At 36.7% G+C, this 13786-nt stretch overlaps 1 protein-coding gene across 1 annotated transcript; it reads right to left on the reverse strand.

The window, feature by feature from the left end:
• Positions 1 to 5546: 5546 nt before the first annotated feature.
• LOC123236564 (zinc finger protein 883-like) lies at positions 5547 to 13250 on the reverse strand. The gene is made up of 3 exons (XM_044662971.1): positions 13106 to 13250; positions 6139 to 6907; positions 5547 to 6081 (listed from the first exon to the last, which is right to left on the reverse strand). The coding sequence occupies exons 1-3, from the start codon at positions 13248 to 13250 to the stop codon at positions 5547 to 5549; spliced, it is 1449 nt and encodes a 482-aa protein (XP_044518906.1).
• Positions 13251 to 13786: the final 536 nt, after the last annotated feature.

Below are 13786 nucleotides of genomic sequence, written 5' to 3' on the forward strand. Positions count from 1 at the left end.
TACCAAAGTTCTCATTATTATTTAATTATTACAATAAGATTTTTGTAAAAATGTATCTTCAGGTACCTGTAAAGAACTCTTTTAAGCTTTATTTTTATAAAGCTTAAATACACACACACACACACACACACACAAATATAAAGAAAGAGAGAGAGAGAGAGAGAGAGAGAGAGAGAGAGAGAGAGGTGGGGGGGGGCCTAAGGGACCAAGAAATAAATATTATTCTAATCGCAATTCACAAAGTTTCAGTAAATTCCATGCACACAACACTCACAACAACATCTTGTATACATATAACATCCTCTGTACACAATCATAACCACAGTAAAATACAAGCAAATGATTCTCTTTATTAATAATTCCTTAATACTTTGGAATCAATATTTAGGCATTGACTTTGAAGGATCAATTGCTATGGTGGTCATGTGAATTCCAATTGCGGGAAAATAAAAAGCATGACAAACAACTCTACTTGTAATAGTTAAATATTCAATGTCCTTTCTCTATTTTTTTCTACTAGCAATTAGAAAGTGATATCTTTACTTTAGATAGATCTCCTGAAGAAAAGCTAAGATAGGAGGAAAGGAAGGTAAGCCTTGTTTTTTTTCAACTTTGGTTGAGGGACTACATTTGATTGTGCAATACTATCATCTATCTTATTCCTTGTGCCACCTAGCATCTTCTTTAGTATTGAAAGAAATAAAATTAATATAAATTTCAAATAACACAGTATATGAAGGTGGGAGGAGAGGCAAGATGGAATGAATGCTTGATTCCCTGCATATCATGCTTCCTTTTGAAAAGTTCCAAAGTCCTAAAATGGCAGAGTAGGAATAGATCTTAGGGGTCTTCTGGTTTTTTGGCACCTAAACAAAAACATAAATCTGATTTAGAGTTAACTAATTAGTGGTTATGTAGTCTCTGTTTTAATAGGATAAATATTCAGAATAGTTGATAGAGTGCTGGACCTAAAATGGGTTCAATTCTTATCTTCTGACACTAGCTATGAGACATGAGGCAGGTCAAAATTTCATAGTTTCATTCTTCTCAACTGTAAGATAAATATAATGATACCTGAACTCACTGAACTCATCTTGCCCTCCAAATCCTCACCTCTACCAAACATCCCTATTTCTATTGAAAGATAGAACTGAAATTCTTTTAGTTTCTCATATTGGCCACTTTGGCATTATTATACACTCCTTATTCTTCTTCATGTCATGTACCAAATAAATCACAAATCTTATCTTTTCTTTTTGTGATAACAACTCTCACATAAGACCACACTCTCTACTCACGACGATCACCTTAGCTCAAGGCCTCATCATCTCTCACCCAGATTGACACTGTCTTCTGAGTTTACCTGCCTCATCTCTTACCTCTCCAAGACTATCCTGTATAGTGCTTCCAACATTATTTTCCTTAGTCACAGATTTGGCCACTTGACATTCCTTCACAATTAACTCCAATGGCTTCCTATTTTTTCTGGCATCAAACATATCAGATGGGTGTGCTGGAGCCAACTCAAACTGGAATTAAATTAAATTCAGTGTGAACATTTTCACCTCAAAAATCAGCCAAAGCTACAAATGAGGGCTTGATTTATTGTTTTGTTGATTGTCTAGATTTTAAAAAGATGGAGAAAATGTTCATTTTGTGTACATTAAAATGTACAAGCACATGTTTTTTGGAGAGCCAATTCAATTGACTCTGAAGATAAATAGCTATCGTTGAGCCATGTAAATTCTAACACACTCTTACAAAGTTGGGGAAAGAAAAAACAGGAGAAAAAAGACTACATATAGCCAAATGCCCCATCACTTTATTTTATATGTATGTATATATATGTATGTATATATACATACATATAAAATATGTGTGTATTGCATGTTTACAAAGAGAATGACCTTAAGAACCCCATGAAAATAAATAAATCATGTTAAGAGTTTAACTGAGACAAAGAATAGATGTAGTGACTGTTTTACTCCAATCAGAGTAACTGGTCATTGACGACTTGATTTCAAAGGAAAATGATAGCACTGTTGATTTGCCAATAATACATTTAATTCAGTTTTACCTTGTAAGGTACTGGGGGGAGGAGGTTGTGTTCTTATCTGAATTCCCTTCCTTCCCCCGACTATAATTTTCATAATTATCTTGTCTACGAACTCAATATGGCTCTTCTCCATCGGTAATGATCGTTTGTCCCACAGACCTCCTTCACTATTTGGTAAGCATCTCTATTAGAAACTTGTCTTTCAGTTAACGTTATAATTATTCCTATGTGTGTTGTAAGAGGTGGCACAATATAAGGAATGTAGGCCAATTCTATGGACATTGTATGATGAGCAAAAGCAAAGGGGATACAAAGTTAAAAAAATACTCTCTGCTTTCAAGGAGTTTCTAAGGGAAGTTGGTTAGTTGTTTCATGCTGAAAGACGGGCGACTTAAGAGCTGCAAGGAACGAAGGATTTTTTTTTAAACTAGAGGAAGCTTCTGATTCATTGGAGAGATCTTCTATGGAGGATTTATGTGATGACGTGAACAAGAATTACACAGGATTAGGCGGCATCGACAGGCTGCCAATCTGCCCCAGTAGGACCACACTGGTGAGATTAAGGCTTACCAAAAATTCTGAAGTCTGCGTGTGTTATCTCAAAATGACCTAGACGTGCACTATGTGAAAGCAGATCATACCTTCAAGCATCCTGTCCCCCATTTAGGGCGCCTCCAATCCAGTCCAGTCCTGGAAAGGCTCAACATGCTGTCTGGAAGTCCTGTTGGGCAATGGAAGGATCCAGATGCGGCGCTTGGACAAGAATGCTGAAAGCTGGCAGCTGCTCTCTTGGCTTCCGTCCCCTTCTCTCCTTCTGAGCCATCCTAGCAGCTCTTGTCTTGCTCCCCATCTCTGGCTCACCCAGATGGAATCCCAGACCTGATCCTACTTTCACAAAAGGCTGGACACCTTATTTCTCTCTTTCTCTTTACTAATACTTATAAATTGAGGATAAAGCCTCCTAGATTAATTTTTATTTATGACATAACTCATATGGCATATTTATATACTCACACATGTCTGTGTGTATGTGTAAACACGCACATATATAAGTATACATTTATATTCAGTTTGAGGTTTACAAAATACGTGTCCTCACAATGATCCCATGAGATAAATAGAAAATAATTTAATAAGAAATGTTTTTCTTATTATTTTGTCTTATTAAAATAAATGAATTTTATAAGAAAAAATAAATAGAAAAAATTTAATTTTTACAGGTGAAGCTGAGGCTCAGAGAGATTAAGTGACTTGGTCACATACCTCTGTCAAACCCTGGATTTGAACCCAGGTCTGTTAACTAAGACCCCAGGACTCTTCACTGCACAGTGGCTGTCTCTTCTGTTATGTACTCTATGTAGTGAATGCTTTATAAATATCTCCCAGGTTAAAGAGAGTGAATAGCAGTCTTGATCATGAAGATAGGCTGTTAGGGGACAGAGGACAGCCAAATCAAAATTTGGGAACTCTGAAGCTATGGGACAGGGCAGAACGAGTGGGGTACAGGGAACATCCTGAGTCCAGAGGGCAATTCACCTGTAGGACCCATGGTTTGAGATGAGGCACAATGTAGCAGCAGCATTCCTTTTGGACTCTTTGTTTCTTACATGCTTTTAGAAGATAACCAAATCTTCCTTCCCGTGGTCCCCAGCACAAAGAGGAAGATCATAGTCACCTTGTGGAGACCCATCTTGGCTTCCAATACTCAGCTGCTCTGGAATGTCTATGTCCCCAAGTGCCACATGCTCCTTCTAAGTCCAGAGATGCACACTCATAAAGGATTGAAGACTGTATAAGGAGGGATAACAATGGGATTTTACACGGCCTATATCACTGGTTCTCAAATTCTTTGTAGGAGTAGAGCCCTTCATAAGAAATGAGCCTCAAGTGGAGGGGCTAAAAGATTATAAAAAATAAAGCCCTATGATTAATAATTCCAAGTAATATTTTTAAATTAAAATTTAGCTCATTAAAAATTTAAAAATTTCATCAACTTATGTTACATTTTTATATTCATTTACATTTAGAATCATTTTATTTAGAATCTAACATTATTATGTTTAAGACTTTACCACTTACTAAGTGTTTCACATACATGTGCTCAATTTACTCCTCCCAACAAACCTATGAGGTAGGGACCAGATGGTGGTGGCAGGGATGGGTATCAAGTCCATCTACTGTCCTGGCTTAGAAAGGGATGTTTTCCTTTTTCATTGTGTTGCATGAGGGGAAATGGCTGTCTTTCCTTCACTTTCATATACTTCTCAACCTCTGCTTTCTTAGATATTACTGAAAGTACAATTCTAATTTTTGTATGACTGACTATTGCTTGAAAATTACTACTTTGAGGATTGCTTTCTTTTTTTTGTATTTGCTTTTACTTTTAAATATTTATGACTTGTCTTTACAAAAGGCAACCCCATCCTCCAAAGCTTTTGCCTAATATTAATTGATACAGAACAGACTTTTGACAAAATGTAGCACCTAGTCATGATACAGAGAATAGGGGAAGGAGAAAAGATTTCCATTAACATGATAAATAACATTTATTTGAAACCAAAAGCTAATATTATATGTAATAGAGAAACATTAGAAATGTTCACAGTAAAATCAATTAAAAGCCACACATCTCTAATTTCAACAATTCTACTTGACATAGCTCCCCAAATGCTTGATATCACAATAACAAAAATAAATTTAAAGAGAAAAATTGGTAACGAAGAGTCCAAAACATATTTCCATACAGATGAAATATTGTATAAATAGAAAATTCAAGAATTAAGAAAAATTAACAAAAATTGAGATAAAGAGCTCTCAGAAGGAAGTAGGATATATGATAAAGGTAGCAAAGTAATTCATGTTCTTTTATGGTGTTAACAAAAATAACGAATTCATAATAAGGAAATGTCATCTATAATGAGGAAAAATGTTGAATTATTAACCATATGACTCATATTAAACATTTAAAAAATAATTATACAAAATTATTAAGAGAGAATTACAATTGAAGTAAACTATTTAGCACATGATGAGATAAATACAGTATATGATGAAAACAGTAAAAATGTACATATTTCACTATTTTATCAATTATTTATAAACAAGTCTAATCCACAGCTTTAATAACATCTATTTACAAATGGTTCTTTCCTAGAACTAAACAAAATAAGAGTGAAATTTATATGAAAAAAACAAATTAGCAAAAATATTAAATAATTTGTGGATAAATGAGCTCTTAGACGAAATAGAAATTTGCTGTGCCAGACCTTCAAACATGACAAAGCTTAGAGCCAAACTACTAAGATGAAAAAGAGTTGTGAGGGAGTGAAATAGAGTAGCTACACTAATGAAATCATGGATCATTAAGTACCTTTTAAAAAATATGTGTTGGAAATAAACTTACCAGCCAACATTTAGAGAATTTCATTTTTAAAGATTCTTTGATGTTCATAAATTATAAACTATTATTGAAGCCTTTGTTATATGCATTTCATTCACCTAACTTCTCTTCAGTATGAATTCTTTGATGTTTAGTAAGTGATGATCTGGATCTGAAGGTTTTCCTACATGTGTTACATTCATAGGGTTTTTCTCCAGTATGGATTCTCTGGTGCTGTGTAAGGGATGAGCGGTGCCTAAAGGTTTTTCCACATTCATTACATTCAAAGGGTCTCTCCCCAGTGTGGATTCTCTGATGCTGAATGAGGTGAGTTCTCTGACTAAAGGTTTTGCCACATTCATTGCACTCAAATGGTTTGTTTCTCGTGTGTATTCTTTGATGCCGAATAGCATGTGTGCTTTGGGTAAAAGCTTTTCCACATTCACTACATTTATATCGTTTCTCTCCAGTATGAATTCTCTGATGTTTAATAAAAGATGAGCTATTACTGAAGGCTTTCCCACAATCATTACACTCAAAAGGTTTTTCTCCAGTGTGGATTCTTTGATGTTGAATAGCATGTGTGCGCTGGCTGAAGGCTTTTCCACATTCACTACATTTATATCGTTTCTCTCCAATATTAATTCTCTGATTTTTAATAAAAGATGAACTGTTACTGAAAGCAATTCCATATTCATTATACTCAAAAGGTTTCTTTCTAGCATGGATTCTTTGATGTTGAATAGCATGTGTGCTCTGACTGAAAGCTTTCCCACATTCACTACATTTATAGCGTTTCTCTCCAGTATGAATTCTCTTATGTTTAATAAAGGATGAGCTACTACTGAATGCTTTCCCACACTCATTACACTCAAAGGGTTTTTCTCCAGTGTGAATCCTCTGATGTTGGCTAAGAGATGAGCTGTGGATAAAGGTTTTCCCACATTTATTGCATTCATATGTTTTTTCTCCAGTATGGATGATCTGATGTCGAATAAGAGATGAACTTTCCCTGAAAGCTTTCCCGCATTCATTACATTTGTAGGGTTTCTTCCCAGTATGGATTCTCTGATGCTGAGTAAGATTTGATCTGTACCTGAAGGTCTTTCCACAGTCATTACATTCATATGGTTTCTCTCCAGTGTGGATTCGCTGATGCTGAACTAAGTGTGTTCTCTGAGTAAAGGCTTTACCACATTCATTACACTTATAGTGTTTCTCTCCTGTATGAATACTCTGATGTTGAATAAGCAAAGTGCTTCGACCAAAGGCTTTCCCACATTCATTACATTTATAGAGTTTCTCATCAGTCTGATTTCTCTGATGTTGAGTAAAGTATGTGCTTTGGATGAAGGTCTTCCCACACTCATTATATTTATATGGTTTTTTCCCAGTCTCTATGCTATTATTTTGGATAAAATTTGAGGTTTGATAGAAGACTTCTTCAGAATCATTATTTTGAAATGTCTCACCTGAAGTGATTTGTTTACATTTCAGAATGTCTGAATACTCATTGGAGATCATTTGATGTGTGTCATATTTATGGAGACTCTTTCCCAACAAATCTGTTTCTTGGGTAGTAAAAACTGACCCTAGACTGAAGTTTTCCTGAAATTTATTAAAACTATGGTCTCTAAACATATCAGGAGTTTTTGTGTGGGTGCCTGTTTGCCCAGAATGTTTCTCCTGATCACCCTGTTGCTTCTCTAATTTAACATTACATTTCCAGTCTTGTCCTTGGAAATTCTTAGGATCATCCATTTTAAATCTTCCCAGGATCAGTTCTTTATTTGAAAAGTTCCATTTTGAAATTGATTCTTTGCTTTCAGGGTCAATCTCCCAATCTAAAAAAGAATAAAATTTGTGAAAATTCTTTTTTCTTTATGCTGAGAAAAATAATCACCGTTTTATGACAAGTTCTTTCTATGCTATTAAAGAAAATCTCTTCAAATTAGAAAGGGCAAATATAATAATAATTATTTGCATTTAGGTAATTTATGGTTTATTAAAGACCATAACATATTTTGTTTCATTTTATTCTCATAGTAGCACTATGAGCTAGAAAATTTTACAGATAAGAAAAAATGAGGTTCAGAGAAACCAGGTGATTTAATGAAACTAGTCAGTGATTGAACCACAAATAAATCTTGGGTTTTATGGCTCTGACAGTGTTGTTTTGACTGTATCCCATGTCTGTCATAATTTTTCTATTTTCAACTTCTGCCTTCTGTGGAAGAAGGTACTGAGAAAAATAGTAGAAGAAAAAAGAAAGTCTTGAACTGAACAAGGAAAAGGAACACATGAAGATTAAATGTGAAGACTAAACTTGCAAAGGACCTTGGGAAGGAGAAATATAAAATGAGGAAAAATTGAATGAGGAAAAATTAGATCTGAAGGAAGAAAAGAGCTCAGTGAAAAGGAAGATTCAATTTGAAGGACTCAGAATGAACTGGGAAGAGGAATGAGAAGAAAACTTTAAATAGAAGAAATCAAGGAGGAAAGAGCTGGTAAAGCAAAGTAAAACAGAAAAGACGAGTGAATAAACATTTAAGTAAAGTAAAGTTTAAAGTGAATAAACATTTAAGTAAAGTGAATAAACATTTAAATAAAGTTTTATTGGTCAATAAAACAAAAAAGAGGTTAGTGAAAGGAGGAAAAAGAAAATGAGTGTACTTGTCAAGGTAAAAAGTACTAAGGATTAGTAACAGTCTGTAAAGGTCTAAAGGAAGAGAGATTAGGGTAAAGAATAAATACCCTTAAGCAGCTAGAAGAAAAGGTGAAGGACTCTCCATGCTCTAGGACTGTGATGGCAAACCTTTGGTATGTGTGCCAAAGAGGGTACACAGAGAACTCTCTGTGGGCATGTATGCCATTCCCCTTTAGAGTTTGTTCCTAGAGAGGCAGAGGGACTCGGGCGGAGCTACTCCCTTTCCCCTGTCCACTATGCCTGATGACATTTTTTCACATCACTTGCCCCTCTGCCTAGCAGCCCAGTTGGAGCACTTACTCTCCTCTCCCTCTCTACCCAGGCCAAGGACATTCCCCACTTCACCGGGCTGGGAGCACTTTCTCCCTCGCCTGTGTGGGGTATGGCAGGAGGGGGAGCAGGGCACAGCACTTGGTTTCTAAAAAGTTTCCCATCATTGCTCTAGGATTTCAGGGATAGAAAGTGATTCTTTTTTGTTTTTTAAATCTGATGTCAGCTGACAATGTGGTAATGAAATTAGCCAGTATCCTAAAGGATGTCCTGTGTGAGCTACATGAAAGAGGAATTCACAATAACTGGTTCTTCTCCCCCTCTCCCTGCCCCCTGTTATATATGGCATTGCTCTTGACAGCACACTTACTAATAAGGAAGAAACTATTGCTAGGCTAGAAAACAGGGTTCACTCTAGGATGTAAATGGGTAAATTAAACACTGAGTTTAGAGAAGAGGAGAAGAAGGAATGTTTGGGTGAAGAGGAATAACTAATTTAGACAAATACAAATAAGGAACCACACCCACGCCCACAAACACAGGACTTGGGAATGGGTTGGGACAGTTTGAGTGAGTGGCAGTTAAGATCCAACTGACTCTCAGACTATATCAGCCAGGGATACCTACTTACTATGGTGAGTTCACTGGGTTGATAAGAAACAACAGGAAGTTAAAAGGAATAGTTTTAATAATAAGTTAAAAGGGTAAGATTAAGGGGAAATGGTCACTCTAACACTACTGGTCTAGGGAATGGGTTCAAGGGCTGGTAGATGGGAATGACTCTACACTATATTAACCCAGGCTGCCTGGTTTAGACTGACTGGCTAGAAGGGGAATGGATGTGTCACAACTGAATCCACTTCTGTTCCAGCAATGATCAAGGGTTTCTAAGAACACAGGTCCTCAGCAAATCAAACCAAAGGGAGAATGAAGGCAGAGAGCTGATACAGTCTGAAAGGCCACTTTTCAGAGCTGTGATCAGTGCTCACACCTGCACTTCCTGGCAGGACAGATGATTCCTCGATAGAGAAAAATCCCCTCTCCTGGGCTCTCCACTAGAGACAGTTAAACAGCATCACACTGTTCCCTCCATATCAGAGTCCTCAGGAAAGACTTCCTTCTTTGCCACTATTCCATCACTGGAACCTTTAGGTCTTATCTGACAGCCTGAGTGCTATTTACACTAAATGTCTAAAATCCTAATTTCCTCATAACAAGGTGAATTAAATCCTACCTCTTAGAGTTTCTGATAGTGAATAGAACCAGCCATAGTCTGACATAGATTTTGGAGAAGTATCCCTCAGTGACAGAATTTGAGAGTTGGAAAGGAACTCAGTAGTCATGTAGTCCAACTCAGAATCAAAAGGAACCTCCCAAGATTCATTAAAATAGATCACTACTACCTAATTCTGATGATTCACAAGGGCACAAATAATACTGCCCAAATGAACTTAGAAGGAAGTATGAAAAGTTATAAAGACTTGGACAAGAAATTGGAAAACACAGGGTACCAGCTAGTGGTTTCATTACTCTTGCCCATGTAAGACAAGGTATGTAGAAGACAAATGAATTTGGGATATGAGTAGTGGGCTAAAAGGGTAGAGTCTGAGAATGGGATTTGGATTTCTAGACCACACACTGAAATATAGGAATTCCACCTGGCCGGTGTTTTGCAAATTAAACAAAAAGGGCTTCTAACTAAATATGAAGAAAAAGGGGATCTCAAGATCTCTTTATCATCTCTGATAATCTGATAAGCACAGTTTAGTTGATAAGGAAATAACAGAACACTGAACATCATTTAGCTTATGCTTCCAGCTCTGTCTCCAGGAGCATGGAGTTTATTATATATATTTCAAGACTCATTTCACACAAAAGAAACCCCCCCAAAACTTTGTAGATGCACAGAAGTTATAAATTATGTCATATCAAAACACAGAAAGTCTCATTGGCTTCAGAACAGACCAAGGCCAAGGCTGAATTTTGACTGGGTTCTTATCAGAAAGCCAAGTCAGGGAATATTTTTCTCAGGGTTGAATTGCCCTTGCTAAGGTTTTGGCCTTGGCTATACTAGGCAGCTGCATTCCTGGCCAAAGGGGGAGAGTGTTAACCTTTTAAATGCTGACCTATTAGGAACCTAAAGCTCTTCAATAAGACCATAATACTTTTCAACAAGAAATCACAAAGATCACAAAAGGGGTCAAAAGAGGAGTCTTAGATTTTTATCTATTCTCTTATTGGCTCCCTACAAGGGGAAAGAAGATTATGTATATTTATCAAGTTATATACCAAAGAAAGTAACTACACTGAATGAAGAATTGTATTTGGGACATCTGGAAGTTGACAGGAGACAAAATCCACAAAAGGAATAGTAAAAATAAACCCATGGCCCCACACATCTATATCCATTTACCTAAAGTCTAGGCAACAAATAAGAGGAACCAGAGGTCCTAGTAGAAGGAGGCAAATTTGACTTCATAAGATATCACTGAGATGATAGAATGAAGTCCATGCCTAGAATATGTTCTAGCAGGTATAAGCCTTACTCAAAAGAAACAGAATAGGTAAAACAAAGTAGAGGCTGGCATTATATGTTGAGAATATATTTGTATAGAAATTTAGGAAATAGAACAGAGTAAGAATAGTATAGAGCATTTAGGTGAATGCCAGTGGAGGGAAAAACAGAAGTAATTTTGTCACTGAACTATACTACAGACTACTGAACAAAAAGAAGAAATAGAGTGTATAAGGAATAGGTTATAAGCCTGGCACTGGGATGTAATATAGTAACATAAAGATGATAGATTTTAATTATCCAAACATTTGATAGAACCTTTTCTCTGCCTAGAAAAGAACAGCAAATGACTTCTTTATTACATATTTGACAACTACTACAACTGGGAAATGAGCTGGGCCCATGGTTAAATTGGAAGAGTGGATACAGGATTATATGGGTGAAATTACTCAATGTTTTCAATAACACTACACTTTTATAAAATGCTCATCTTCTCAACACTAATATCCTCACAGTGAAGCAATACAGTTAAGACTCATGGAACGCTATGATATCCAAAGAACAAAACTATGAATAAGTCAAAGAGCAACATTGGGTTTTAGAAGCCCACTGATGATGTAGAAGAGGTGACATAAAAGATATTGATATAAAACTGTAGATGAACCAGTCAGGGCAAGTGCTAACAGATGAAGAATCTAAGTGATACATTGATGATCATGAAATGATACAGGATCTAGAGGAAAATTTTGAATTCTTTGCTTAGATCATCTTTGAAATCCTTATAGGAGGACATGTGACTCATAACCAGCAGGAACATTGAAGGTTGATTAGTTCAAATTCTTCATTTTACAAATGAGGGAATGTGAGTTCAAAGGGTTAAAGCAAAGTACCCAAAGTCAGATGCCAAAGGGAGGAGGATTTGAACCAAGGTTTTTTGACTCCAAATTCAATGTTCTTTTCTACTATGTAATTTTTAACTAGTGATATTAAAAAAGTTCACATATTCATTTTTCCTGCTGTCTTGAAAAATGGAGACGATTTGACTCCAGCCTCTTTTGGGAAGAGCAGCCTGTTCTTTAAGCACTGATGACAGGTTCTTGTCTATGGTAAAAAGACAAATACCATATATTCCATTCAAATTACTGTAACATTCTCATATTCTCTCCTCTCTTTAAACCTGGATTCCTCTAATATACTTAACTGTAGCCCTTATGGCTTTTCTACCAAAAGGCTAAAGTTTCACTCTCTCTGTCTCCATTCTTCTTTCCCTCCCTCCCTTTCCCTAAGGAAACCTACAAAGAGTATGAGGCTATGACTCTAGAAAGGAAGAAAATTAATTAAAGGACCAATGTTCCTGAGGAAGGGGTCAAGAACAGGAAGCAGTCTTAAATTTAAAAAGAAGGAACATTATCTCTGACTGAAAGAATGCATGAGGATAATTGTCAAGCATATAAAATGTTAGGAGTACATTTCACGCCTTTTCTTCAGGACTGGAGGCCCTTGAAGACCCACATCCTTTTGCTGACAGTAACCTCCCTCTGTCTGATTTTCACTCACCTGGACAGGTGGCTTTTGAGATTTCTTTCTCCAATATCCATGATTCTTCCCCTTGATCCACGTGGGAAATGACCTCTGGCTTGGAAACTGGAAACCCTGATTATGGGGGTAAATGGAAAATGGCTGAGATGAGGACAAAGAACCATCTTAGTTTTCAAGTGTACGTATAAATTTCTGATGAAAGAGAACATAAAAGAAGTGCCTAGAGGATGATGTATCTTTGCATTCCAAAGGAAGTGGAAAAAATGATTCACAAAGTTGATTTGTTTTTATTTTTCCTTCCCCTCTAAGGATGATCTAAACTGCTCCAGCATGTATTTATACTACCACTTGGACTAGGGGGATGCATGGAAAGGGGAGTGACCTCAGAGAGTGGATGATGTGGAAAAGAAAACACAAGTGACAGCATACTAAATCTGTCCATTTTCTGTTCAATTGTTTTTAAAGCCTTTTCAACAGGGTACAGGGCTTTTTCTTGCCCACAAAGGGATTAGAAATATTTTTTTTGCCCTAGATACCAATCTAAATTCCAGCTAATCACTTCAGGTATTTTAAGAAAAGAGGAAATTAAAAAAAATTGTACTGGGAAGATTCTGAGTCATAAGTCAAAGCTGCTCTTACCTAGATAAACCAGGTTCTTGTAATTTTCCAGCATCACAGCCCAATATAGATTCCTCTGGGTTGAATCCAATTTTCTCCATTCTTCTTGGGTAAAGTTCACAGCCACATCCTTGAAGGTCACTAATTCCTGAAACATCAATCCCATTCATGCTGATACCTTTCTAACACAGAATTCTGGGGAAAGGGTACAGGTGATAGTGCTAGGGGATTCAAGTGGAATATATATTAGTGGTTCACAGAATTTTCAAATTTCTTAGAGTTCCAACAAAGATATTTAACAACTACCACATGCCTGACCTTTTTTGAGGGCCAGATATGGCTCTTTCTGAGGAGCCATAAAGTCAATTTTTTTTCAGGCACTGTTACAGGAGCGGCACTGTGAGCACTGTACGGCTCTCATGAAATTACATTTTAAAAAATGTGGCATTTATGGCTCTCACAGCCAAAAAGGTTGCTGACCCCTGATCTAGATTCATGAATCGCTAACCAAGGCTGGGACTAAGGCTCCTGGCGCTCTCTATGGGCACCTGGCTGCCTCCTTTCCCCCCCCCCCCCGAATTCATTACTAATTACTAGAAAGGCAGAGGCAGAGGCAGAGGGCCTTGGGCAGAGCTTCTCCCTTCACCCTCTCCACCCTGCCTAAGGACATTTTTTTTTTACATCACCCACCCTTCAGCTCAG

Source organism: Gracilinanus agilis, chromosome 2 (genome assembly GCF_016433145.1).
Source record: "Gracilinanus agilis isolate LMUSP501 chromosome 2, AgileGrace, whole genome shotgun sequence".
Lineage (NCBI taxonomy): Eukaryota > Metazoa > Chordata > Mammalia > Didelphimorphia > Didelphidae > Gracilinanus > Gracilinanus agilis.

Bases quoted from the DNA above. Each gene is read 5' to 3' on its own strand.
- LOC123236564 (XM_044662971.1), bottom strand. From the start codon at position 13,250: ATGGGATTGATGTTTCAGGAATTAGTGACCTTCAAGGATGTGGCTGTG. The intron at 6,908-13,105 runs GTAAGAGCAGCT...AAATCACTTCAG, and splicing joins CAAGAACCTGGTTTATCTAG to GTGAGACATTTCAAAATAAT. The intron at 6,082-6,138 runs GTATAATGAATA...TAAAAATCAGAG, and splicing joins GCTAGAAAGAAACCTTTTGA to AATTAATATTGGAGAGAAAC.